Source organism: Eumetopias jubatus, unplaced genomic scaffold (assembly GCF_037043125.1).
Source record: "Eumetopias jubatus isolate StellerSeaLion01/CBP00866 unplaced genomic scaffold, mEumJub1_p1.0 scaffold_7, whole genome shotgun sequence".
In the NCBI taxonomy this organism is placed as follows: Eukaryota; Metazoa; Chordata; class Mammalia; order Carnivora; family Otariidae; genus Eumetopias; species Eumetopias jubatus.
Genome location: NW_028274813.1, coordinates 71,861,027 through 71,888,919, shown reverse-complemented (window position 1 = coordinate 71,888,919; position 27,893 = coordinate 71,861,027). Strand labels below are relative to the sequence as shown.

The 27,893-nt window shown below is 44.5% G+C and overlaps 1 protein-coding gene across 3 annotated transcripts in view; it reads right to left on the bottom strand.

Moving 5' to 3' along the window:
• The window catches only part of SLC7A8 (solute carrier family 7 member 8), a 49,184-nt gene extending 26,264 nt beyond the window's left edge, over positions 1-22,920 (bottom strand). Inside the window, exons 1-4 of one of the 3 annotated variants that reach the window (XM_028114798.2) lie at positions 22,471-22,920; positions 22,031-22,222; positions 7,132-7,336; positions 5,875-6,026 (exon numbers count right to left, since the gene is read on the bottom strand). In XM_028114798.2, coding sequence (XP_027970599.1) covers positions 5,875-6,026; positions 7,132-7,336; positions 22,031-22,190 — 517 coding nt within the window. In that variant the 5' untranslated portion in view covers positions 22,191-22,222; positions 22,471-22,920. Of the gene's footprint in view, positions 1-5,874; positions 6,027-7,131; positions 7,337-22,030 lie in introns of all 3 variants that reach the window. The other 2 variants (XM_028114797.2, XM_028114799.2) reach the window with 2 other exon arrangements.
• Between the last annotated feature and the right edge of the window lie 4,973 nt (positions 22,921-27,893).

Sequence of the window (27,893 nt, the reverse complement as noted above, 5' to 3'; positions counted from 1 at the left end):
CTTGTGCCCTTGCCTCTACCCGGCTGTTCTATTTCATGCCTATCGGGAGCTACCTATTTACCTTGCAAGATTTAGCTCAATCTGGGAGCCTTCCCCAGCATTCCTCTCCCAACTTTGAAGCACCTCGCTCTGTGTTGCAAACACTTCTGTCATCACATTGTATTATAATTATTTGTTTGCACACCAATCTCTTCATTAGCCTTTAATCTCTTCCCAGACTCTGTAGAAATAATGCCTTCTCTCCACTCAATGTAGGAGCTCAATCTGGTGATTAACTGATAGATTTGCAGTTTCTTTCTTTTTTCCCTGGGAAGCCACTTACAAAATATAGTCTTTATGAATCATAAAAATGAAAGATGGGGTTTTAGTCAAATTGACCATTCAGTAAAAAATTAAGAGATTTTTCAATATGCAGTTGACCCTTGAACAACATATGGGTTTGAACTGACCAGGTCTACTTCTATGTGGATCTTCTACAGTACAGTACTGTAAATGTATTTTCTCTTCCTTATGATTTTCCTAATAATATTTTTAGCTCACTTCATTGTAAGAATACGGTATATATAATACATACAACATATAAAATATGTATCAGTTGGCTGTTTATGTTATCGGTAAGGCTTCCAGTCAATAGTAGGCTAAGAGTAGTTAAATTCTGGGGGAGTCAAAAGTTATACGTGAATTTTCAGTTGTGCAGGGAGTCAGCGTCCCTAACCACTGCATTGTTCAAGGGTCAACTGTATTTAGATTTTAAATGCTGGCTAGGTAGAAGATGTACAGAGAAGGAAGATGACTTGGATGTATGGGAATCAAATATAGGTCATCTGTGTTTGTCTGGATTCATATATACAAGGACTATGAGACACCCCAAGAACTCTGGGGGCTAAGGAGGGCAAGAAGGCACTGCTGCTCAGGCATCTGAGGCAACAGTTTTAGTGCATGGTGATAAATTTGGGGCTACAGAATGTGAAACCTCAAAGGAAAAGGAACCGAGATTAAGGGACTTAGAAGTTAGGAAAGACTAGAACCCTCTGATGTCAAGGGATTAATTTGTAAGAGACTTTCAAAACAACACACAGTTTATTGATCAGAGCATCCTGCATCAAGGACCCGGGAACCTTCCATAGAAGAATTGCAGAGCAACTCAGGGTTAAAAGTTATATATATACAAGAAAGTCCTTTCCCTTCTAAACTGCTCAAAGGAGAAGAAGAAAAAGAAGAAGGAGAAATCTGAAGCCCTAAAAAAACAGCCTCTTAGGAATCTCAGTAGAAAGACAGAAAACAAGATAAGAAGCATTTTTTTTACTTGTGAAATGCATGTAAGGCATTCTTTTCCCCTCGGGGAGAGAAAGAAGGAGCTTCTTTAGTACAGGCATTCAGGGAAAAGAGGATACTTGAACGAGAAGAAAAAAGTTCTACTTCAGATCCTGGACATGACCCCAGACCCCAAAGAGAGGAAGGAGGCCAGGAGCTGCCTGAGGGAAAGGTGACCCAGTCCCAAGGGCAGGGAGACAAAAAGATCCTGAAGGAAAACCTAGAGTAAGGGAGCAAGAAGCACAAATGGGGGACCCCAGAACACCTGACGCTCCTTCAGTGTCACTGGGACCACTTTGTTTATAACTAGAAACTCAGGAAGCAGCCAAAAGATATAGCTAAATGACAAAACAGTAAGCTGCAGAAATAACCTATCCATATGATGTCTATCTGCCCAGACACACACATGGAGGGATGCACTTTATTTAGAACTGGAAGGAGACCTATCCACTGTTAGCACGGTTACTGGGCAGGGGAGAGGGGCGAAGATAAGGGGAAGCTTCCACAGTCGGCTCGCTTTATATATTACTTGAATCTCTTACGTAGAGAACATAGTCATTTATTTACAAAGTAGTAAAAAGGGAAAGAAAGAAAAGAGAAACACTCCAAGCACACCACAGAAGAAGGCACCAAAACCAAGTTTCAATACCTCCTATTCCCCTTTCCTAAGTCCTTCCTCCCACTAATATGCTTGGTCTGGAGAAGGGAGAAAGCTTTTCATTTAATTAAAATGTAAAATATTTTCTTTTTTTTTTTTACTGCCTGGTGGCTAGGGATATTCTGCTGACTCAGCAGTGAATAATCAGCTTTGACCTACATAATAGAATAACTCAAAGTGGCAGCTGCAGTTGCATAAGCAGATCCAAATCTGCAGTTCCTTCTCCCTCCCCCAAGGCTCCTTGCAGGCAAGCCAGTTCCAGCAGGTTCTCTCTACCTCTCCACCCCCATCTGGCTGTCCCACCACCATTTTTCATCCAATGTGTTCGATGTATTCTGGCCCCACCACAGAACCAGACTTGACCTCATCTCCTCCCTCCCACAGCCAACGCCAGGCAGGGGCTTTGCCACAAGGCTCTCCCCGCTGCGCTCCCGGTCTTGTCCTCCAGCTCCCTCCATGACACACCAGTGACCTCGCCATAGAGGGCGGCCCCTTCCTCAAAAACTCTCATCCCACAGTGGGTCGAGCCTGTCCTCGGCGTGCCAAAATGACACAGCAGAAAGCAGAGCTTCTGATTTATATACATTCAGAAGAGCCCAAGCTCAACACCGATTCTATCAAAAATATAGCTGGACTGGGCCACTCTTGGCTCTCCTGCCTCAGAACACCAGGCTTATTTTTTTTTTTTTAAAGATTTTATTTATTTGACAGAGAGAGACACAGCGAGAGAGGGAACACAAGCAGGGGGAGTGGGAGAGGGTGAAGCAGGCTTCCCGCTGAGCAGGGAGCCCGATGCGGGGCTCGATCCCAGGACCCTGGGATCGAGCCCGATGCGGGGCTCGATCCCAGGACCCTGGGATCATGACCTGAGCCGAAGGCAGACACTTAACGACTGAGCCACCCAGGCGGCCAGAACACCAGGCTTATTTTCACACAGCCAGCTGGCCTGGCACCTGCTAAGAGGACAGGGTGGCTGGGAAAAAAGATAACAGCATTTAAGGAAAGTAGCACCCATCAAGCCTTCCTGTTTGGTTCCCATTTCACAGGATATCTTTTTTTTTTTTTTTAAGATTTTTATTTGTTTATCTGAGAGTGAGAGAGATAGAGCATGAGTGGGGGGGCTGGTGAGGAGGGACAGAGGGAGAAGGAAAAGCGGGCTCCCCATTGAGCAGGGAGTCCAATGAGGGGCTCCATCCCAGGACCCTGGGATCATGACCTGAGCCGAAGGCAGACGCTTATCAGACCGTGCCACCCAGGCGCCTCTTCACTGTGATGATTTGAGGGGCCTGTGAAAGTAGGTTCCAAAAAAGTATTCAACAAACCAGAAAACAGAAACTTTCTTTGCACAGACTCAAAGCAGTTGGGAGTATTTGGTGAGAAAAGGTGAATGTGTGGCTATATCCGCACATACACCCCTGCAGGGAGAGGGGTCCTGGGCTCCACATGGCCTTCACATCTGGGAGGAAGGGGGTGGCACATGGGCTGAGGTGAGGAGCTGTTTTCCATTCCCCCCAAAAGGAATAAGGAGAAATAAGTTTGGGTTTAAGAAGACTTTTTTTTCCTTGCGAAGGTGAAAAAGTACTCGAATACCTATCTCAAGGACACTGAAAAATTCCTGTCTCTGGAGGACAAGATTGACCAACGTTTAAGTTCGAGATAATCTCCTTGCAGTTCTACTTAGGAGGCGGAGGACAAACCAGATAAGCTCTGTTGAACTTTGGATGGCAGGAATTGGGAGAGAAGAGGACTTTGTCATGTTGTCATCAGAGTTTCTAAATTCCTCCTTTGCTTGGTGCTAGCAGTGTCAAGGTGAGAGGTGGGCTGTGAAGGGGACAGTGTACAACCTGCCTTTCTTGAAGACAGTCCTAATCTCCTGTCCTGAGGGGACATCTATGGGGCTATATTACTGTAGAGCGTAGCCCTGCATAGGGGTCACCTACCCTTGGCAGGTTGGGGGAAGGCAAAGGAAGTTGTAGGGTCAGCTGTCCAGGGAACTCTACCCTATGGCCTGGTTTCTCTCCTTGGTGGCCAGTCTTAGGGTTCTCAATTTCTCATTGGAGAGTAAGGGTGGCCTCTTGTCTGAGACACTTCAGCAGTAATCAGCAGGAAAAAGGAAGCCGAGTCTGCGTGCACAAGACACTGAAATAGCAGTGGCCAGCACTTACGGTGTCCTTCCCACCCCTATTAACCTGGCTTATGGCAGAAACAGCAACTCTTCCGCATTCCCATGCCCCTCCCCACACCCCTCCCTCCCAGCTCTGGATCCAGCTAGCAAGGGAGGACTGAGCGACTACCCTCAGTGACCACCCTCCGTGACTATACGACCCTGTGCTAAGAACATGTGTTGTCTCATGCAATCCTTGCAACCACGACCTCCTGTGCAGGCAGGATCACAACCCCCATCTCACAGTAGGGTGGGGTGTGGAACTTTGCCAAGTGCTTGCCACAATTAGAAAGTTGTGCAGAGATACAGCCTCAGGCAACCTGGTTCTGGAGCCCACATTCCTTTGCCTCCAGGGCCATAAGCAGGCCTGACCAAGCACAAGGAATACAGCCCAAACAAGTATCTTGACCCCATAGTACCACCTGTCTGGATGGTAGGGGTCTATCCCAGAGCTGAATATCACTGTCAAAGAGGGCACACTTGCCAAGGAGACTACTCCATGGATCCCAGCTGGCTGCCCTGTGAGAGACTTTGGGCTGGGCAAGTGAACCCCTCCCTCCCTTTCCCACCAGCATGACAGAAGGAAAGTGTCAAGACCTAGGAAAGGGTGTGGCCTGGATGGTCACTGCTCTCAGCTAAGTGTATGTGTGTTGAAAGGTATGGTAGGGCAGGGATCATGTTAACTCCAAAAGTGGAGCTTCTGAAAAAAATCCAAATATTTACTTTAGAAATTAGTTTTGTGGGGGGGGGGGCGTCTGGAGGGCTCAGTCGGTTAAGTGTCTGACTCTTGTTTTCGGATCAGGTCATGATCTCAGGGTCCTGGGATCCAGCCCCTTGTCGGGGCTCCCCACTCAGCAGGGAGTCCGCTTGTCAGCCATTCCCTCTGCCCCTCCCCCCCAAAATAAAGAAATAAATAAAAAAAAAATTAGTTTTTGGTTAAAAGATATAAAATACCCCAATCCATTGTGATCCCTGAGAATTCCTAAAAATACGAGTTGCAGAACTTCTCTACAATAAATCTCTAACCTATTCCAGCTCACAGACATCTTTCCCCTTCTCTGAATTTTTACTGCAGTTGAATCCTTACCACAGAGCCTGTTTATATAGCTTTTCTCCCCAGGTAGGCAGGAAACGTATCAAGGGGGTGGGGACCATAGACAATGCATTATTTTCTCCCAACTCACAGCTTTACACTCTCCTCCCAAAGAGTTTTAAGATGTGAGCCGGCAGACTGAGGTAGAGGTGGATGAAGCCAGAAAAATCTTCCTGCGAGCATCAGGGAGCCTCCAGCACAGTGTATGGTGTATGTACGGGCTGGAAAGAGAAGGAATCAGGAGACCTAGGCTCCACTCAGGGCCTGCCACCTTGGGTATGTCACTTGCCTGGCTCCTTTCCTTATCTGCTCTAGGAAAGTGATAATACTGGCCCTGCTTACCTCATGGATTTGTCACGAGGCTCAGATCAGATAGTATAGATGAAAGTGCTGTGTGTGATGTAACGAGCCTTGCTGGTGAAAATCACTGTGCCTCTGAGCTACCTACATTTCTTCTTCTTTTTTTTTTAACACCAGCTAATTATTTAGAATCAATTCCTCCAAAGCACCCATGTAGGGAAGTAATGGGGGAAAAAAATAAAGGAGGGAAGGAAAGAAAGAGGGAGAGGCAGGATAATCGGAGATGTGGACCGCCAGGAAGGCCGAAAGAGGCCATCCTGAGAGCAAGGCCCAGATGGCACTTACATAAGCAGATGGCAGCCAGGAGTCGAAGGCCAGACTCTGGGGGGAAGCAGGTGGGGAAGAGCGGCTGCAGCACATAGTTGGAGAAGGTGAGGGCGATAACAGCCTGGTTGGTGGGGTAGATCACCAGCACCGCAATCCACAGCCTCAGGAACCTGAAGAGGGAACAGGACAGAACTTGACCCAAGACAGCTGCAGAGACCCCCCACCCCCGCCAACATGCATGGCAGGGATTCACGAGTCATGGAGGGAAGCCTGGGCATGTCACTGGGCAGCATTAGGAGAGGTGGGTGGGCTAATGGGGTGAGTTTCCTGGGTTTTGTTTTCTGGGATGCTGAGGAGCCCAGCCCCTGCTCAACCAGACAGCCGGCCCTCCGCAATGACAATAAAGTGCTTTGATGATGAGGGGCAAAGTGTCTACTAGTATGAACACACATCTTGGCATTCCTTCTCTCTCCCCTCTCCTTTTTTTTTTTAAGATTTTATTTATTTATTCATGAGAGACAGAGAGAGAGAGAGGCAGAGGGAGAAGCAGGCTCCCAAGGAGCAGGGAGCCCGATGCGGGACTCGATCCCAGGACCCTGGGATCATGACCTGAGCCGAAGGCAGACGCTTAACCATCTAAACCATCCAGGTGCCCTCCCCTCTCCTTTTACCATCTCTTCTCTATGCTCTGACCTCCAGCATCCAGTGGTGGAAAAGAAAATTGGCAACGCCGGAATTCTGACAGCCAGGACATGCTTAGGGTGTGGCCGCTTAAGCAACTGCCAGGCGCGGCACTGAGTGGGGTTGGGAAGGGGAAGTGCCCTCCACACCCTTGGCCCCTCCACGAGGGCTCAGCTCCTCAGTATCAGGGCCACAGACGCTGAGGAAACTCAAGATCAGGGCCCTGCCCTGCAGGAAGGTATCATCCTTGGTCATGTGAGAAGAGGGTACCCTGTTTCTTAGGTGGTCACTCTAATTTGTCAGGATAAGAGGGCTTTGTTTTGTGATATGCTTTCCCTGAGAGTCTATGATCAGAGTTGTCATACAGTTCTGTTTGCTGTCACCCACAGAATCTTGCCCACTGAGATCAAGAGAGAGGTCAAAACTATAACCTGGTTCTTCTGCCACCCTCAGGAGAATCAAGGGGACACAGAGCTACACTAACAACCATGACAGGGAGGCAAAAGAGGAATCCTATTCTCTAGCTCTCCTTGGCACACTGGAAACCACTGGCCTTGGCTTCTAGACCACCCAGGCCTCCACAGATCCTCTTACCCAGCCAGTCCTCCAAAGATGTCCTTGACGTAGGAGTAATCACCTCCAGATTTGGGGATGGTGACCCCAAGCTCAGCGTAGCACAGGGCTCCCACAGCTGTGATGAGACCAGTCACAATCCAGACAATGAGAGCGAGGCCCACAGAGCCGGCGTTCTCCAGCACACCTTTTGGCGAGACGAAGATTCCAGAGCCAATGATGTTCCCTGCATGAGGCACCAAGGTTGCCGGGGGAGACAGTGGAGTCAGCACAATTGACAGGACTGGCATTCTCAGAAGTGGTCTCATCTCTGGTTTGATTCTAAAATGCCTTTGGAATGCATAAATCACCTTCAGGCAGGTAGGTCTAGTAATAATTTACATGTCTCCTTTAGTCCTCAGGACACCCCTATAGAGTCAGATATCATTTCTCCCATTTTACAGAAGAGGAAACTGAGTCTTAGTGATACCAAGTGCATTGCCCAAGTCCACACGGTGGTAAGTGGTAGCCTGGGTACTGAACCTCAAGACCCTCTGACTGGGCTATACCATGGTCTACCCGAGGTAACAAAGGTCTTAAGACGAACTGGAAATGGCAGGACTGGAAAAGCAGGCTGTTCTCAGAGACAGTCTGCAGGGTAGAAAGCTTCAAAAGTGAGCCTAAGGGCAATACGTTTTGGACAGATTGTGGTCATACCCCATGACTGGGGATTTTCAAGACCTATGAGCATCGATAGTACTCCTGGAGGCTGGCTTTCACCCCAGACAGGACAGCCCCACCCTTAGTGAGGAACATGAAATAACCCTATAAAAACAGTCTCACAAGGTGGTTTGTAGAAGTGCAATATGTGCAAAGATTTAGCACTATATTCTTGAAACATTGTCCCCCTCCATTGTTTCATGTGACCCTCACAACAACCTTATGAAGTACAGGAAGAGGAGGAGGAACAGGTATTTATCTCTCTATTTTGCAAAGAGGCTAAGACATAGAGGGGTTAAGTGCCATTTCCAAATTCCACGGCTACTGATGGGTAAAATTGGATCTAGAAGTTGATCTCCTGATGCTTAATCCGGCGCGCTTTCCACTAATCTATTTCTGCTTCTGTGTGCAAGAGGCTGGCTTTCTCCTGAGAGATGAGGCCGGCAGCAAGGACTGAATGGTTGGCTACTGGGGTGTGTCTTTTGGGCAGGGGAGGAGTAAGAGGGTGGGGGCAGCTCCTGACACGCTCCTTCCCAAGCTTTCCTCTACTTCTTGTGATTCAAGGTGGTGATCAGGGTGCACCGCAAAGGTGCTTTGAAAGGTCTCTCCTTAAGCCCCACACAGCTGTTCTACTAAAAGTCTGAGGGAAGAAGCAGAGACTAAGTGGATCCAGGTAGAAATGCGAATGGGAGTATGAAGCCAGCTTGGTTTGACAGTGTTCTGAGGACATCTCAAATTCCCACCGCCTCTCTTAAGGAGTCTGGAACCAGATCTGGGCTGAACAAGATGCAGAGTAGAGGATTTTACACTCAACTTTCAAAAATGACTTTCAGATCTCAAACATAACTCAACCTCAATCCAGTCCTGAAACTTTCACTTCTAAATCAAAATTCATTTTTTAATCCCAGGCCATGCATCAGTTATTTCGGTCAAAGGGACAAGAAGAGAATAGTCACATTCTTTAAAAACAATACATTTTATTCTTCTGGGATACAGAATAAGCTTTTCACACTAAAAAACTGCAGCATGCGATGATGAATGGGAAAGGGGAGGGGTCTAGGCAGGTGGAAGAGCAGCAACCGTGAGACTGACATAGAATCGGCAGCTGGATGCAGCTGGAAAGGAAGCACATCTGTCTCAAACTTGCCTTCCTTCTATGCAGATAGTCTATCCCAACGGAACTGGGCTGCCTACAGAGATGAAGCTAAAAGAAGAAACAATCCGTCATGTTCAACTTTGTGATCTAAACATCAGGCAAAGAGAGAGAGAAAAATGCAATTCCGGGCCCCACCAGTTCTTAAAGGCTTTTCCTTTGCTCGTACATTTATTTAAAGTCCTGTGATAGGAACAAGAGGCTATCTTTCAGCCCCCCTCTCTCCTCCACCAGTCTCCATGTCTGCTTCGCGTGAAGGCTGGGCTGGTGGAGACGAGGAGGCCTTCTGGTATTGTGCCAGGTCTCAGGATAGAGTTACCCTGGCAGGTGACCCTTAACTTGCCAAGCGAAATGTGCTGCTGTCCCTGGAAGATACCAAGTGCCAGAAGCTGAGAACTGGAGACAGGGTTGCTAACAGTGCAAAAGGTGATAGTAAACTCCTTGTCTAGCAGGAATTTATCAAAAAAGTAATTTGTAGGGCATTTCAGAGGCAGCCACGAAAAGAGTAACACACCTAGATTATAAAACTAGTTCAAGGGGTTAGAAAAACAAGGTTTGACTTTGATCTGCAAGGTACTGAAGAGGGAGGTGGTGGGGGACCAGGTAGGTGGGTCTCAGAGCCAGGAATGGCTGTCACAGGGAGGAAGTAAGGGTGAGTATTATTGAAGAGATCCTGTCTTCTCAGGAATGAAGTGTCAGTGTTCCACTAAGGATTCTTGGAAAACAAATACCACAGTGGGGATCACAAAGCATTTATGTTCTCCAGGTTTTGTTCTGGCATTTCCAGAGTGTGTGTCCCTTTCCTCATTCCAGGTGGAGGCAGCTGCTGGAAGATGGGATGTGCAACACCAACAGCCATTTGCAGGGTCTGATCACTTACTGCCTCCCCTTATTCTCGATATGTCCTTCCATAGAGCTGCTGGAGTGATGTGAGGTTTGTAATAGGTTGACATTGGGACAAGAATCTTCATTTTATAAAAACTGGATTCTAACCCTCACCCTACAATCTTAATTTTGACCAAACTAAAATTACAGAGATAAAAGCTAAAAAAAAAATGAATTATGCTAGCCAAAACAGAGTGCTAGAGAACAGGAAGGAGAGGAATGTGGCTTTCTGATTCTAGGAAGCCGCTACCTAGAAAACCAGAATCAGATAACATTTCTTCCACTTTAGCGGCCTCTGGAGCTTCTGCAGGGGGAGGAATGTGGGGCTCAATCCCGGGACCCTGAGATTGTGACTTGAGCCAAAGTCAGATGCTTAACCAACTAAGCCACCCAGGTGTCCCTACCATCTCCAATTTATAGGGGAAGAAAATAGGGCAACTATTATTTCAATTTTCCAAATGGGAAAAAATGAGGGAGGTATTATTATCCCTATTTTATGGATGAAGAAACTGAGACACAGAGAGGAAGTTATTTGCCTAAACCACAAAGTAAGTTAGTAGTAACTGGATTAGAACCTAAATCTTCTGTTGTAGCCTCAAACTTTTCCCAGGGAATCGTCAGCTTTACTAAGATGATGCTTATTATGAGAAGATGCTTATTAAGGAACTGGAACACAGATCTGATTCCTTCCTTCCACCGTACCACCTTCAATGGTGATTTACAAAGTGTTCACATTTGTTACTTTATTTGATTCTAGGAAATACTTTCTTAGGCCCACAGGGCGGGTATTAACATTCCTATTTACCTTCGCTAAGACTGAGTTTTAGAGAGGTGAGGAGACTTGACCAAAGTCACATATTGCATAGGCAGCAAGGCCTGGACTAGAGACCAAGTCCTTAGACTCCTGGTCTGGGTTTCCTCCACTATTCCACATGGCCTCTCCTCTAGAAACTGCACAACAGGACTTTTACACTTGGACTCTGTCCAAATGAGGTTTTTCTGGAGTGGCTTTGAAAAAGGAGAAGTGGAAAAGGTCTTTTCTATCTTGACTATGAACCTTTCTTGAGAGGTTGGAAGAAAGTTGATTCCTGTGGGGATGTTTTTCTCCATTGTTTTACTCTTAGACTCTGTCTATAAAACCATTCAAGAATGAGATGCCCATCCATCTGGTATAGCCAAGGTTTCAATCCTCCCTGTCATCAACCCCAATTAGTAAAATAATCATCTTATCACATAGATCTTTGGTAAAAAAGGGGTCCTAGGATGCCTGGACAATGAGGCCCAGCTTGGCTTCTTCTGTCAAAGAAAAGCCAGGCAAAGCACTCCATTAAAAAAGGGGCCAAGTTGTATCGGTGGGCAAGTCTTCACTAGAAAAATGTCGGAATTAAGAAAATCCACGTTCGCCATGAGTAACTACTGACTTCCCCACTTGTGGGCCAATACCCATGTGACTCCTATTAAGGCCTTACTCACACCCAGGCCTGCCCACACTAGAATGTCGTAGGCATCACAGAATTTCCTAGGGCATGGATTTACAGACTTCTAATGCCCAACAGACCCTCAGATACAAAAAGTTTTGGCCTTCCTTCATAACTCATGCTAGTCTTAGAGTCTAGTCGGAGCTCCTCCTAGGGCTTGGAGGTTCTGTCCATTTCCATGATGTTTAGAGAAAGCCAAGGTGAAATTTCTTTCTTTTCTTTTCTTTTTATTTTTATTTTTAGATTTTATTTATTTATTTGAGAGAGAGAGAGAGAGAGAGAGAGCAAGCACATGAGTGGGGGGGTAGAGGGAGAGGGATAAACAGACTCCCCACTGAGCAGGGAGCCTGACTCAGGACTCGATCCCAGGACCCCAGGATCATGACCTGAGCCAAAGGCAGAGACTTAACCAGCTGAGCCACCCAGGTGCCCCTAAGGTGAACTTTCTTTATGCTTCTTCCTTAAAGTGTCTGAGAAGATCTCAGGATTTTCAGGACTGGGGGAAGCATGGAAGCAGGGTCTGGTATGTTGGGGGCTTTGATCCTCATGGCAGGAAGCTCACCATGCATCTTACCCTGTATACACTTTCCCATCAGGACCATACAAATAGCTATATCAGAGTGACAGCAGGTTGAGACTCTGACACATGCCCTTTGGAGTTGCCATCCTGAGCAGAATAGAGATGTGGAAGGTGCTGCAGGACTCCATTGTTTTGGATTCCTTACTGAAAAGTGAAGAGGGCACTAGGCTCAGAGTTGAGCCATTGATTCCTTGCTTTGCCACCCACAAGCCATGTGACCTGAATTTTTCTGACAGTCCTTTCCTTCACCTGCTGAATGAAATAATTGTTCCAGCCCTGACGACCTCACAGAATTGTTGTGGGGATCAGGGGAGGTCACATACATGTGGGAGCATTTTCTAATCTGTGAAATGCTAGCAAATATAAGGAATTGCTAGAATTTATTGCAGTAAGAATAGAGTCCAACTCTAGAAGAATCCAACGGGCTTGCTTTGGAGGCTTGGCTCCAAAATAGCACTGCAGAGCCAGGACCATGAAGCATTCTCTGAGTCATTTGTCTGCTTGTCTAGGTATAATTTTTAGATGCCGCAGGTGGGCGGCCAGCAGGTAATTGCATCTCAAAAAGTATTTACTGAGCACCCACTCTGTACATGCTTGCTTTAAAAGCTAATTGGGAAGCACTGGTTCACACACGGACTTTTAATGAAATAGATGGAGCCAACCACCACCCACCAGACCCTGAAAGGCAGGCATTCTGGCCTGAGGGGCTACAAGTGCTGAGTCCTCACATATGCCCATTAAAGATTCACATCTGGCTTCCAGCATCTCCCTGTCTTTTTGGGGAACCAGGCACCAGCAGAGACAGGTTTTGTCTATCTCAGTGGTTCTCATCCAGGGGCAATTTTGAACTATTTCCCCCAGCCCCAGGGGACAGTTGGCAATGACTGGAGACAGTCTTGATTGACTGGGGGAGGGGGTATTCCTGGCATCTAGTGGAGGCCAGGGCTGCTGCTAAACACCCTTCGACACCCGTGAGAGCCCCCCACAACAACGACGTATCTGGCCCATACGGTAACAGCACTGACATTGAGAAACACTGTTCTAACCTCAAGCCTCACTGTCATCATCTGGTTAATCCCTAAAGTTCCTTTTAGATTGGAATTTGGATGATTTTTTTTTAAAGATTTTATTTATTTATTTGTGAGAGAGAGAGAGAGAGCACGCACAAGCAGGGGGAACAGCAGGCAGAGGGAGATGCAGGCTCCCCACCAGGCAAAGAGCCCGATGTGGGACTCGATCCCAGGACCCTGGGATCATAACCTGAGCTGAAGGCAGACACTTAACTGGCTGAACCATCCAGGTGCCCTGAGAATAACTCAGTTTTTAAAAGATTTGTTTAGGGACACCTGGGTGGCTCAGTTGGTTAACCATCTGCCTTTGGCTCAGGTCATGATCCCAGGGTCCAGGGATCGAGTCCTGCATCGGGCTCCCTGCTCAGTAGGGAGCCAGCTTCTCCCTCTGCTTGCAGCTCCCCCTGCTTGTGCGCTCTCTCTCTCTGACAAATAAATAAAATATTTAAACGATTTGTTTATTTTATTTTATTTTATTTAAGATTTTATTTATTTATTTGACAGAGAGAAACACACAGAGAGAGGGAACACAAGCAGGGGGAGTGGGAGAGGGAGAAGCAGGCTCCCCGTTGAGCAGGGAGCCTGATGCGGGGCTCGATCCCAGGACCCCGGGATCATGACCTGAGCCGAAGGCAGACGCTTAACGACTGAGCCACCCAGGTGCCCCTGATTTGTTTATTTTAGAGAGAGAGAGAGAGAGCACAAGCAGAAAGAGGGCCAGAGAGAGAAGAGGGAGAGAATCTCAAGCAGGACTGTGATGCAGGGCTCGATCCCACAACCCTGAGATCATGACCTGAGCTGAAATCAAGAGTGGGACGCTTAAGCAACTGAGCCACCCAGACACCCGGAGAATAACTCATTTTTAGGCTAAAAAAATTTTATTGTGGTAAAAAACATATAACATTAAACTTACCATCTTAACCATTTTTAAGTATACAATTCAGTAGTATTAAGTATATTCACATTGTCAAACATCTCCAATGGATGATTTGTTTTTAACTGACTGCTATTATTCAACAAATACTGTCTAAGCACTTGCCACGTGCCAGGCTGAATACCCAAGGATGTGAAAATTAGTAAGACTCAATGTCTGCCCTCAAGGAATTGTGTGAAATGAGGACACGTAAGTGGACATAGAGCTGGCAACAACAACTGTGCTATATGACAAATATCAAGAATGGAAAGGTCACTGGCATGGGCTGCTCACAGGCTTCCTGGAAGAGGGGAAGTACAAGACCGATGCTGATGAGTAAGAAGACTCAAATCAGCAACTAGGGAGGGGAAAGCATTGGCTGGTTGATAAACAGGTCAGGCTTGGACTGAACTGGCCAGTTCTTCTCATCAGCCTGATCAGTCCAATCTAAATTTCTGAACCAGTATTAGTGAGTGTGTGTCAGGGAATTGGAGTTGGGGGGGAAGTGAGGGTGATGGAGGAGGAGGAACTCAAGGAGAGAAAGAAACTAATATTTATTAAATATATACCAGGGGATACCAGCCTTATTTTAATACTCCATAAGAAACTTCCACTTACACGTAAGTAAACTGATAATTAACTTGCTGCAGGTTACAAACTTTATAAATAGGCAAGCAGTTTGCAAACCTAAGACTATCTTCAGAGCCCCTTCTCTTCTGCTACATTATCAATGCTTCCTCCCTTTCAATGACACGCTGATACAAATCATGGAAAAATTCATTATATGCCCTCTACTCCAGCATCAGAGCCTGCTTAACAAAAGCCACCTTATCCCTAAGGCAACTTGACCTGCCTATATCAGCTGCTTACTAAATATGCAGAATGGTACTCTTAAGAAACAGCTAAAGCATTTATGCATTTCATAGATCTACAAACAGCCACCGTTAAAATCTATATACAGATGAGAAAAGTACATTGATAATTCTGCAGCAAGGGTACTCTCTCTGGGTAATCCATGTCACAACGTGAAGCAGTGTGAGGTTGCCTGGAACATCTGGCATATCGTGAAACCCTCTCCCCAGAAGTGACGTCACTGCTCACGCTGAGGTTATTTAAAGTAGAGAGAAAACCAATGGGAATACTCGTGACTCTGACAAAGGGTGAGGGATGAGATGTAATCGATAAACTTTTCAGCTCAAACTTCATTCATTCTATAAATAAAACAGCTTAAAATAGGCCTGAGGGATACTTTTTGCTTCTTAGAAATAAAATTCACCAGTGCTCAGCACAGGACCTAGCATATAATGTGTTGAATAAGTGTTTGTTGAATGTTAAAATATGGACTAGTCTCAAATCCTGTGATCAGCAGCTCCTACCTCTGTCCCAAGGAGCAGCCTGCAGTTTGCCATTTCCAAATTTCCTGGGAGAAGGGACTCGGGGGGCCTCCTCTGTAGGCATGTTCTGGGAGGGGTGCAAGGCATAGTCTTCCTTGCTCTGTGTGCTCAGTCAGGAGTTAAAAATTGGAAGGGAACAGTTCCTAGTCCCCGGGCTCCTGAATGGTTGTTGTTTTTGGTGGTTTGGAATATATTATTGGATTAGTTGCTCATGCCTGCTTTTTTGACACCCCTGTATCACCCCAAACATTAACAACAACAAAACAAGAGCACCGGCAGAAATTCCTGAGGTATTTCTTTACAGATAGCTGTGATGCTGGATTAACCCTCAGAGGAAAGCAGAAAACCTTGGTAGCCAGGCAACTTGAGAAACCCCAGTCTGTGTGCCCTATACCTCCACGCCACTTTAATAAGCTGGTTTAATTCAGAAAAGCTATACATATGATGCCAGCCTCTCCGAGAAGGTCATTTGATCTGGGTACAGGGTATTTTTATTGTTGTTGTTTTTCTAAAGAAAACGAGCTATTTGGTTCCATTTCTTGGACACAATTTTTTACCTGCTGGGTTCCTACTGTCTTCCCCCAACCCCAAGAATCTGCTAGTCACTCAATCTGCACAACTCTGCTCTTTGGGAGAACATATTATAGCCCTGCCAGTAGCAGGCTCAACCAGATTGCTCCTTGAGCTCCGTGGTTCCTGGAGGCAGGAAGCATGCAACAGGATCCCTGTCCCCAGCTGCCTGGAGTTACATGCTGTGGAGCATTTTGGTTAAGCCCCATGGCTTCAGAGTTCAATGACCTGAGGGGAATCCTGGCTCTGTCATTGCCCACTTATTCATTCAAACCCCTCCTGTCAATAACTGTATTAATTACATGAAATTAGAAGAGAATATTTATAAAGCAATGATCAGGTACTATTATCAGTGCATAGTAGTGCTCAGTAAATGGTAGCTGCTTATTTTTAAGATTACACTGCTGGGAATAGCCTTTCTCTATTCACCAAGTGTGTTTGTTTTGACAAGCCTCCTACTTGGCTTCTGTCTCAGAGTTTTCTCTGAGAACAATGAGTTTTAAACATGTTTTTATCTTGAATGAACCAAATCCTAATCCTTCCATGTTTTTAAAAAAATTTGAAGTACAAACTCATGAAGCAATTGTCACACTCCATCCCTCTGGTTAACATCCAACAGACATTTTGGGGATTAGAAAGCTAATAAACATCATACTAGAGACTAAAATGTAAAATCTTCTGAAGTGGTGGAAAACACATGGGTCTGAAAGTCTTTTGGACTTGAAAAATGTCCAAGTCAGCCCAGTGCCATTGTAGTATGGTCATACAGATAGCCACACTTCTTTGTTGAAAAATACCCTTTAAAAAAAAAAGTCGGGGTGCCTGGGTGGCTCAGTTGGTTAAGTGTCTGCCTTCTGCTCAGGTCATGATCCCAGGGTCCTGGGATGGAGCCCCGCAGCACTGGGCTCCCTGCTCCGCAGGGAGTCTGCTTCTCCCTCTCCCTCTGCCGCTCCCCCTGCTTTGTGCTCACTCTCTCTCTGTCCAATAAATAAATAAAATCTTAAAAAAAAAAAAGTTTCCACCCCAACCTTTTCAGTATCAGACATCTATGGTCTTTCCTGACTCTGAAGTTAGGGTTATGGTCCTCCATGGCCCACTCCCCCACCACACAATGTACCCTGGCTTTATTCTTTTCTCTCTTGGTTGCCAATTAGAAATTAGGAATGGCTAAGAGCTTTGGCTCTGGAATTAGGCCAACTCAGTAATCAGTTGTGTGACCATGGGCAAATTACCTACCAGATTTGTGACTCAATTCCTCATGTTTAAAAATAGAGATAAAAAATATATATATAAAAAAATAATAAAAATAGAGATAATTATGATATCTACTTTCAGGAGATTGTGGTCAGGATTAAATAAGGTAATATACATAAAAAGTTCATAGCACAGGAACTGGCATTTAGTAAGAGCTCAGTAAATACTATTTTTTATTTTTTAAGATTTTATTTTATTTTATTATTAATTTTTTAAGATTTTATTTATTTATTTGACAGAGAGAGACACAGCGAGAGAGGGAACACAAGCAGGGGGAGTGGGAGAGGGTGAAGCAGGCTTCCCGCTGAGCAGGGAGCCCGATGTGGGGCTCGATCCCAGGACCCTGGGATCATGACCTGAGCCGAAGGCAGACACTTAACGACTGAGCCACCCAGGTGCCCCTAAGATTTTATTTTTAAGGAATCTCTATACCCATCGGGGCTTGAACCCACAACCCTGAGATCAGGAGTCACATGCTCCACCCACTGAGCCAGCCAGGCACCCCGGTAAATACAATTTAAAAAAAAAACAAAAACATCTTGTTAGTGGGAAAGAGTGGTCTAATAGCTAGACCTGCATTCAGTAATGTTCTGCAGCAAGTATACCAAGTCCATTCATAAATGTACATTATGCTAAAAACAAAATGGTCTGACATATTATGAATATTTTTTCTTTAGGCTCTGCAGCTGGCCTGGTGCCTCCAGACCGAGATTCTGGGTATGTACCTAAATATGTAACTGGTATAAAGTGACCTAAACAGCCAGAAACTCTGTGGGCACCTCTACCATGGCTGGGGAAAACTCTGGTCCATAGAGGAAAGGTGTGCATGTGGGAGAAGTAATAGGAGCATGGTCTGTGCTGACCAGATCCTGTAGTAGCTGAGCCAATCTCAGGCTGCCCCCCAAGTCTTACTGCAATTGTACTGGGAATGTTACCTTCTACTCCCAGCTGATTGCTCAGCTCCCCTGTATACTTCTTTGCTGGGAACACACCACTAAGTGCTTCATCTGTAAAAACAAATAAGGACCTCTGCCCAGAGTCTAAAGGAAAGCATCCCTTTAGGACATAAAAAATAGACATAGTAGAGAAGAATGCTTAAAAGCTCAATTCAGGATTCAGACAAGCTCTAGGTTTGAATCTTGCCTTCAAGACTTTTTAGCAGTGTGAACTTCAACAAGCTGCTTATCCCTCTGAGCCTCTATTTCCTTATCTGGAGGAAGGGATAATAAGTGAGAAGGGTATTGTGAGAGATAAACAGGATACTGATGTTGGGTAATTGCACAAGTTTCTGGCATATAATAAGTGCTTAATAATGACAACTTTTGGGGCACCTGGCTGGCTTAGTCTGTGGAGCATGCAACTCTTGATCTCAAGGTTGTAGGTTTGAGCTCCACGTTGGGTGGAGAGACGGCTTAAAAAATAAAATCTTAAAAAAATAATGATAGCTCTTAACAGTAGCTTAGGTACCATTAATTGATAAATTTTGCTGCTCCATGGGGCACCTGGGTGGCTCAGTCCGTTAAGCGTCTGTCTTCGGCTCAGGTCATGATCCCAGGGTCCTGGGATGGAGCTCCACGTCGGGCTCCCTGCTTCTCCCTCTCCCTCTGCCCCTCCTCCCTGCTTGTGGTCTCTCTCAAATAAATAAATAAAATATTTTTAAAAAAAATTTTGCTGCTCCATCACACTCTCTTTAGATTTTGCAGGGACCGCACATTCATGGTACAATCTAAGTTCATCTGTTGCCAACAGATTTCCTTAGCCAAGTACATGAAGAGCAATAGTCTGGTTAGATTAGGGCAAAGGTGATGTTAAAAAATTAAAATGGCCTGGAGTGTCTGGCTAGCTCAGTCAGTGGAGCGTGCAACTCTTGATTGAACTCGTGAGTTCGAGCCCCACGCTGGGTGTAGAGCTTACTTAAAAAAAAAATTAAAATGGCCCAACCTAATTGTCTAGGCTGATGAAATTATTCCTTTCTTAAAGATTTTTCAAGCCAGGTTCCCAACAGTCCTTCAGATAAACACTTCTTATTACTACCATATTCGGATTTTTGTCCAAGAGCCAATTAAGTACAACAATCATTTGAGTTACTGTTCCATGTCAGGCTAAGTACCAAAGATTCAAAGATGTAGAAGATACATTTTTTTTTCTCAAGGAAATAACCGTTTAGTTGTTATTCTTTTACCTATGAAATCTCCCAGAATCACCTGCTCATTCTATCTTTTCCCATATCCTTCAAGATGTTTCTTAATCTAGTGCTGGGTGAGAACTTATCTCTCCTTGTGTTTCCCACCATTCACCTTAACTTTGCCCTCATTCAGCTCCTACACAACTCAACCATATCATTAATTTTTAATGTTCTTTGTTTAATGTATATGAATCTCATTTCCTCAATCAGATTATAAGTAACTCTAGGGCATGGGTTTCTATTAGTTCATTCTATATTCCTGTAACACCTGCCATTCTGTTATTCCTTATTTAGATCATCAGTGATGACTGTCAATGAGATTTTATGAGCTTGTGCAAAAAGCATAGTTTAACTTATTCCTCTAAGTAAGTTGGGTATGAGATAGATGGATTTGGGGCAAATGCTATTTTCCCATATCGCATCACCTGACCCACTTAGGAAATTTCCTTTCTCTTTTTGCCTTCTAATTTTCTCTCTTCCACAGTGTTGGAAGATCACTGAATTCTGCATGGAAAATGCCATTTCTATTTTTGCATTTGGTCTTGAAAAGACTTGAATCACCATCATTCACTCAGAAACCCCTCTAGAAGAGGACAGGGCAGCTGCTCAGCACATCTGAAATTCAACAGCCATGCAGGTGGGGAAGCAGAAAGGATTTGGCCCCATATCATCCTAAAGGGGAAAATCTGTGTCTCACCCTAGCTTAAGTGGAGGTAGCACACCTCCTCTTAACTCCACAAAGATTCTCACACTTTGCAAAAACGTCCTGATTTCTCTGAAATCACCTATTTGGGACCTCTCTTCACCACAGAGTTACTATTCTTGTGACTGTATTGTCAATGGGAATATTGGGACTATTCTCACACTGAAGCGCAATCCACAAGGTTGTGGACAAATCAGTAGTAACATTCACTCATCTGAGATCGTATTTTTTCAACATTTATTAAACTGTTGAAGAAAGAGCCAAGAACAGCCTCAGCATATAGGAAAATATCCTCTACCCTTGAATACCTGCACATGAACAGGGGTGGGTGAGCAAGGCTGAGGCAGGAAGGAGGTTTGATGTGCTTATGCGCATGTGGGTGTGCACATCTGTGTATGAATCAGAACCTTCCCAAAGGGAGGAAAATGCTTAATCCTATCAGTCAAACTGATAAAAGAGGTAACAGGCTTTAGGCTATTTATAGATCTTAAATTGGCATGTACTGTACATATTGAATACTCTGCTGATCTCATTTTTTAGAGCAACTGAGATAAAGGAGAGGCAAAGAAAAGGTAATAAGAGATTCAGATCATGACTGTAATTTTAAAAATAACATTATAACTGTAGATGCCTGGAAAATTTCCTAGAGCCAGAGAATTAGATAAAACAGGATTCCATTTTGAAAACAGAGTGGAGATAACATGATCACTGAAGTCTGGGTGTAGAGGTGAAGAGGATTATCTGAATACTGTACTGATTTTATTTGATTTCAAGGGTGTTCTCCAGTGTTACTATTGCTCGGGTGCCAAAATGCCTCTGTGCTGCTGCATATAACATGGGCTCATCCAGAGACATTGACTCGTGGGCAACAGGACACAAGAAGCCTTCAAAAGGAACTCTGGAGAGATGACACAAATATATCTGGCCTGACCATCCCATGCCCCTTTCTCTGGGAAGAGGGTAAAGCCTCTACCAAAAACAGCAGAAGAAACGCTCACCCTCTGAAGTAAGGACAGTAATGAGCCATTGCCCATCCATCTCCAGGGCCTCTCAGGAAAGAGGAAGATGTGTTGTCTAGAGATGGAACCATATTTGGGACCCTCTGCCCAGCAGACTGGGGTTAGGGGGTTGGCGTGGCCTGCACTGGCACTCTCAGGTACACTTGGGCCCCCCAGCTTCGAAGTCTTCCAGCAGCTGGGACACATTTTACCCATCAGTTTCTCCTTGACTCCACATTCTAGTCATTCTAGTTACTCCTATTTCCCTTTGAAAACCTCATAAGGTCTTCCATGAATGTTAAGAGATGGGCGGACTCGCTAGGCAACCGGAGAAACTGCAAACTCTATGTTTAGGGAGAGGCACAATCCATCTCATCTCTCTTTTTCTTCCATGATTTATTTCCTCATCTGTGAAATGGGAATAACAGCACTGTCGCCATCTACTTTACAAAGAGAGAGCGCTGCATAAGATGAAAAAGCTACAGAAGGGCAAGGCATTACTACTGCTGTAGTAGTAATTACTGTGTAATTACACATTACTGCTGCAATTACACATCCCCGAGGCCCACAGTTTCTCAGGACATAAACCAACAGACTATCTACTAAGTAGATCTCAAAAGCCTGTCCACAGCCCACTGAAGAGATGGCTGCATGAAACCTTGTTAGAAATTCAGGTTCCCTAGCCCCACCGTAAGCCAACGCAATCAGAGCCCTCTAGTGTGGAGCCAGGAGACCTATATTTTCAACAAGCTTCCAGGCAATGCTGACCATCAGCCACGTGTATGAGCCCTATCTGCTCCATTCCATGAACACTGGACAGAACTCCTCAGCCTGGTTTGAAGGAAGAGATGAATGACATACACAGCTTCCTAGATCCCTCAAACTTGACCATTGGGGGATGGGTTACAGCACAGGGGAATGACAATTCTTTTCTTGGGGAGTAGGAAGCAAAAATAGCACTTTCAAGGGGCTAAGTTTCCACAAGAGGACCACCAGAGAAGGGAAGGAGTGGTGGGTGGAAAAAGTAATTGGACTCACCTACAATGATACCACAAGCACTGACCAATCCAATCTCTTTCTTCAGGGCTACTCCGCCCCCTCCGGAACCAGACTCAGGGCTGGCCTCCGACTCGCTCCCACCTGGGTGGTTCTTTTCAGTGTTGTTTCGGTGCCTGGCTCCTTTTTCCATCTTTCTCATAGGATTTCCACCTCCGAAAGGTACCTCTCTTTCTAAATACGTGTGGGTGTAAATATATTTTAAGAAACTGTCTTTCAAATTGAAACGCCCTTTTCTGAAATAAGGACCACTCCTACCCTCTTAAAAAAAAAGACTCAGGCAGATAAAAAGAGAAAACTGAAAATATTCCTCTTCCGTATAGATACTTTCTTGTCACTCGGGCTTACAGACAAGAAAGGATTGTTAAAAGGGGAGGGCGGGGAAGAGACATAGATATTTAAATATAAAAATAGAACTGTACCAGCTACTCCGGCTGGAATTTTCCTGAAGGGGATGTAGATCTTCAGAGACCAGGATGGTTCTGCAATGTGTACCAGGCAGTGGCTTATTTTAGACGCTTCAAAGATAGTCTGGGTTTCACTCAGCTCTGCCCCTAAGAAAACAAAGATTGTCTTTACCTTCCCTTAGCCTTTTCTTTTTGATGAAGGTAAGAGTTTTCATTAACTGAAGGGAAAACAGGCAATCCTCCGGTACTTTCTTCTCTTCCAGAAAAACAACTGTGGACCAGACCAGTTGGCTCTAGATCTTGTTTCCACCTGCTGTGGGTTTGTTTTCCCCTCCCTGTCTTCTGCCTTCTGCTTTTTCCAGATGTCCTCTTATGTCTTGTTTGTTTCCGTCCTTGTTTTCTTTCTTCCGAGCTCCGTCCTCACGGCACAGACTGCCCCATCTCTCTAGGTTAGGGGAGGGTGACTCTGGCACACACGATTGTGCTTCCCTTTTAGCCTGGGGTTTTATGTGCTGAGCTAGCTCCGCCCCCCACCTCCTCGGTCTCTCCATCCTCAGTCCGTCTCCTCCCTCCTCTTCAATTTAAATATTAGCACACAGCCCCCAAAGATCACCGAGAAGACGGATTAAAATATTCTGCTTTGCAATCGTCTCTCATTCTCCATCTTTCTCCTTGTGAGAAGTGGAAGTAAAATCCTTCCATGTCAACTGTTCTAGGAGAATTCATTAGCTGGTATAGCGTTACAGGTCGTACAGCGTTTGTGAGCTTTATAAATACGGGACCGGTTGTGCAGACACTTTAAGGCCATCAGAAAGACACTGGTGACTGTGCTAAAATATTTATGTCTGGATCATTTGAGGATACAGGAGAGAAGTTTGTAAGGACCTTGTCTTCAAGTTTCTGAAAGTAGGAAATGCACGGCTGGGGGGAGGGGAATGGAAAGAATTAAGAATAGTGGAAAAGAGGTTCATTTAGTATAAATGTGAGCTGTGACGGGCATAGGTGAAACAGGATCACCAGAAAGAGGTGGTAGACTTACTGTTCACGGCTCTTATTTAGTGCTAGCTAAGTACAGGACAAAAATGACTCTCACCTTAGACCCAGGATAGAATGACAGAAAATCTGTAGAATGGAACTTTTCACAGCTTCTAAATTATTTTTTGCATAGATAAATTATTTGAGAGACAGCCCGGGCAAGAAGTGGGGAGCTTTCAGCACCTTTCTGACCATAAAGCAGATTGTTGATGTTAAGAGATGGCCAACTTATTACCATATTGATATTGTGTCTTGGCTTCCCTGAAGAATTTCACCCAGGAACTGCTGCCTTTTGGTGACAGTAAAGGTATCTATTATATTTGTAAAGTACTTTGAGAAACAGCAAGAAGCAGTATAGCAGACCACACTATAGATCTAAAATAAAATTATTTTGAATCTGTATTAAGTAAATTATGCAAAAGCACTTGATTTTACTTTATTTATTTATTTATTTAAAGATTTTATTTACTTATTTGACAGAGAGAGACACAGGGGGAGAGGGGGAGGGAGAAGCAGGCTTCCGGCTGAGCAGGAAGCCCGATGTGGGGCTCCATCCCAAGACCCTGGGGCCTTGACCCAAGCCGAAGGCAGACGCTTAAACGACTGAGCCACCCAGCTGCCCCGCAAAAGTACTTGATTTTAAAGTGGGTCTAAAAAATAAAGGTCCTCAAGCTGACCAGTAAGTACAGAAATTTGTCCTCACTTTTTGGAAAATGTTCCAAAAGACTTCAGATTTTAAGGAAAATAAATACTTAATTGCTTAAAATAGGGATGGTTGAGCTGTTGTAGCAAAGACTTTCCACATAAGATAAAGTCCAATCCACAGTATTTCCACTTTGCCCCTTAATCACTCAGCAAATATTAAGAAGTTTCAAAGGTTGGGAGTTCAACGTCTTCTTCAAGATACAGCAAATTGAAAGCCTCAGCAAAATAAATAAATAAATAAATAGGATTTTTAATAAAAAGAGCAGACAAGCAAGGAAACATATGGCACAAAACTCCACGGGAGGGGATGAGTCATGGGCAATTTTGAGTTGCCTCTGGCCTTTCCTGAAGGACAAAGCATTGAGGAAAAATTTGATGGATTCATTTTTAAACAATACGATTTGAAGGCTTCTGCCCAAATTTCAACATTAAGGTATAAAACAAATAATCTTTCTCCTTCTCAAATATGAGTTCTTTCAGTAATATTTATATTTCTTTTTTTTTTTTAAGATTTTACTTATTCATTTGAGACACAGAGATAGAGAGAGAGAGAAAGCATGAGCAGGGAGAGAGGCAGAGGGAGACGCAGGCTCCTCGCTGAGCCAGGAGCCCGATGTGGGGCTCGATCCCAGGACTCTGGGATCATGACCTGAGCCGAAGGCAGACGCTTAACCATCTGAGCCACCCAGGTGCCCCAGTAATATTTATATTTCTAATTTAACTGATATAGATTTAATATGAGATAAAACATGAATGTACAAACTGACCACAAAATAGCAGGCTTTAGCCAGCTGAATTTATGATTATAGAAGTTAAGGAGGGGCGCCTGGGTGGCTCAGTCATTAAGTGTCTGCCTTTGGCTCAGGTCATGATCCCAGGGTCCTGGGATCGAGCCCTACATTGGGCTCCCTGCTTGGCGGGAAGCCTGCTTCTCCCTCTCCCACTCCCGCTGCTTCTGTTCCCTCTCTCGCTGTGTCTCTCTCTGTCAAATGAATAAATAAAATCTTAAAAAAAAAAAAGTTAAGGAGGATTACGGAAATCAAACACATTCGTGGGATGTGGTGGTACTAACCACACCACTAAAATACTTAGTACTTAGTACTAAGAACTCTTCCCTCTTTCTTTTTTTTTTTTAAAGATTTTATTTATTTATTCATGAGAGACAGAGAGAGAGAGAAGCAGAGGGAGAAGCAGGCTCCCCACTGAGCAGGGAGACCGATACGGGACTCGATCCCAGGACTCTGGGATCATGACCTGAGCCGAAGGCAGATGCTTAACCATCTGAGCCACCCAGGCGCCCTCTTCCCTCTTTCAACAGGACCATTTATTCATATTATATGGTTCTCTTCAGGTTGGAATCTTTTTGTGAAATAAACCCTAGGGGTGTCAAAATTCCATATGACTAACACTGAACACAAGAGAGTACAAAAGTCTTGATGTAATATGCTGAAAAAAATCTACAGAAATGATTAACTGAAGTTTCTTACTGAAATTTTGAACACTGAATTATTTTTTACCCATAACTCTATTCTACATTTGCCTTTATATCTTTTATGCTACTTTCTACATTTATTTTTTTTTTTAAGATTTTATTTATTCATGAGAGACACACACACAGAGAGAGAGGCAGAGGGAGAAGCAGGCTCCCAAGGAATAGGGAGCCCGATGCGGGACTCGATCTCAGGACTCTGGGATCATGAGCTGAGCCGAAGGCAGACGCTTAACCATCTGAGCCACCCAGGCACCCTACTTTCTACATTTAAATAGTGCTGCTTTACAATCTACAAACTTTTATGCCCAATAGCTCAGGGTTCCCCCCCTTTATTAAATACTTTGGGTACACAAGGCAGTTACTTTGCTTATTATGAAGATTAAGAAGCTGAGCCTCGGCGAAGCGTCTTACCTGAGTTCAAAGACAAGACAATCTATTTCTGGGCAAGTGGGATGCCAATAGTTTACACTTGGAGAGCTTTTCCCAGGACACTATAGTTACTTGTTGATATCTCAACTTCTTTCACCTGAGGGAAATAGAAAGCCTTTGGTCAGGGCCATGTCCACATCTTCTTGAGTTGGTGTCATAACTGTGCCTTTTAGAGAGCCACCTTGATGCCAACATTTAACATCTGTTCAGTGAGACCCACAGGACTTAATCTGCCCTCCCCTCCAACATTTGTGACCCCCTTCACATAGTTCTTGGTTTGGCCATTTTCCAACTGCGTCAGTACAACTCTATTTCCAGTATCTGCATGACTGTTTATTGTTGATTTGCACGCTTTTTTTTTTTTAACCATTTGTTATTAAAGATTTTATTTATTTATTTGAGAGAGAGAGAGAGAATGAGAGATAGAGAGCACAAGAGGGAAGAGGGTCAGAGGGAGAAGCAGACTCCCTGCTGAGCAGAGAGCCCGACGCGGGACTCGATCCCGGGACTCCAGGATCATGACCTGAGCCGAAGGCAGTCGCTCAACCAACTGAGCCACCCAGGCGCCCGATTTGCACGCTTAAGATGGGAAGAAAGTGATTATTTTAACTAGAGAAAGGGTGGGTAAGAGGGTCGTTTTTTGTAGGAATAGGGACTTAGCAAGAGAAAGGCTGTATGAGGCTGACACCTACTGCACAAAGAAAGATACGGCACAGGAACATGCTACTTGTATATATTGAACAAACCAGTCATGCTCCCATATATATTTCCTTTTTGAAACAACAGCTAAGAAGTATCTGTTAATGCAGAGGAATAGAGCACAAAAGCTCATTTACTCCATTCTTTTTTTTTTTTCCCTTTGGGACCCAATAGACACTTTATTCTTGTTCTTTCTCACAGAGCTGTGAAGTCTGAGATCTCAGAGAGAGGACCCAAATCTCTTCCTGGAAGAAACTCACAGTCCATGCCATGCTCCCATTCTGTTCTTCTACTTGCACCTACATGCCCAGAGTCAGAGGAAACCCCGGTTTTAATTAAAGCCAGCTTTCTTCCTAAAGTCACAGTGACCACTGCCTATGGTAAAACAGTCAAACAGTGGTTTCCTGAGGTAATGGTTCTGGGACCCTTTATTTCATTCAAAATGGAAAGCAGATGAAAATTAGTGAGCAAGGAGGAAAGAAATAAAAAAGAAAAAGCCAGGACAGGTCAGAAAGAAAAGAAGATGAAATGAGGAGATGTAGTTAAATAATAAGCCCTTTTTAGTGTATGCTCTGTTTGCATTTTGGACATATTCATAAGTTCAAAGGAAGTTGTATCTTCTAGGGTTTATACAGTCCTGAGAATTTGGATGGAGCAAATCCTGTTTTGTTATGATGGTCAATAATTCATGCTCTTCTGGAGATAATGATGAATCCTTGCCCTGACACTAGAGACAAAAATTCCAGCAGATTACTCTTCTGTCTGCTGCACTTGGCTGGATTCCAGGGAGCTAGCCCAGCGCTAGTGGGAAAGAAATAAAGGTGCATTTCCTGAGGTAGCTGCGTGTCCTTAATTCCTTTGCTGGGCCAAATCTGTCTCAGGACCTTGATATTCTTTCTAAGCATTTAGGTGACTCAAATTCTGAGTAAAACTGCCAGTTTCTACTTGGTTTTCACTGCGGATTTATGTTTACCAAAGATAAAGGCTCATATCTTTTAGGATATGGAAAATAAGTTCCCTGAAATTAGAGATTTATTTTGTTCACTGCTGTAACCCCAGTACTAAAAATGGTGCCTGG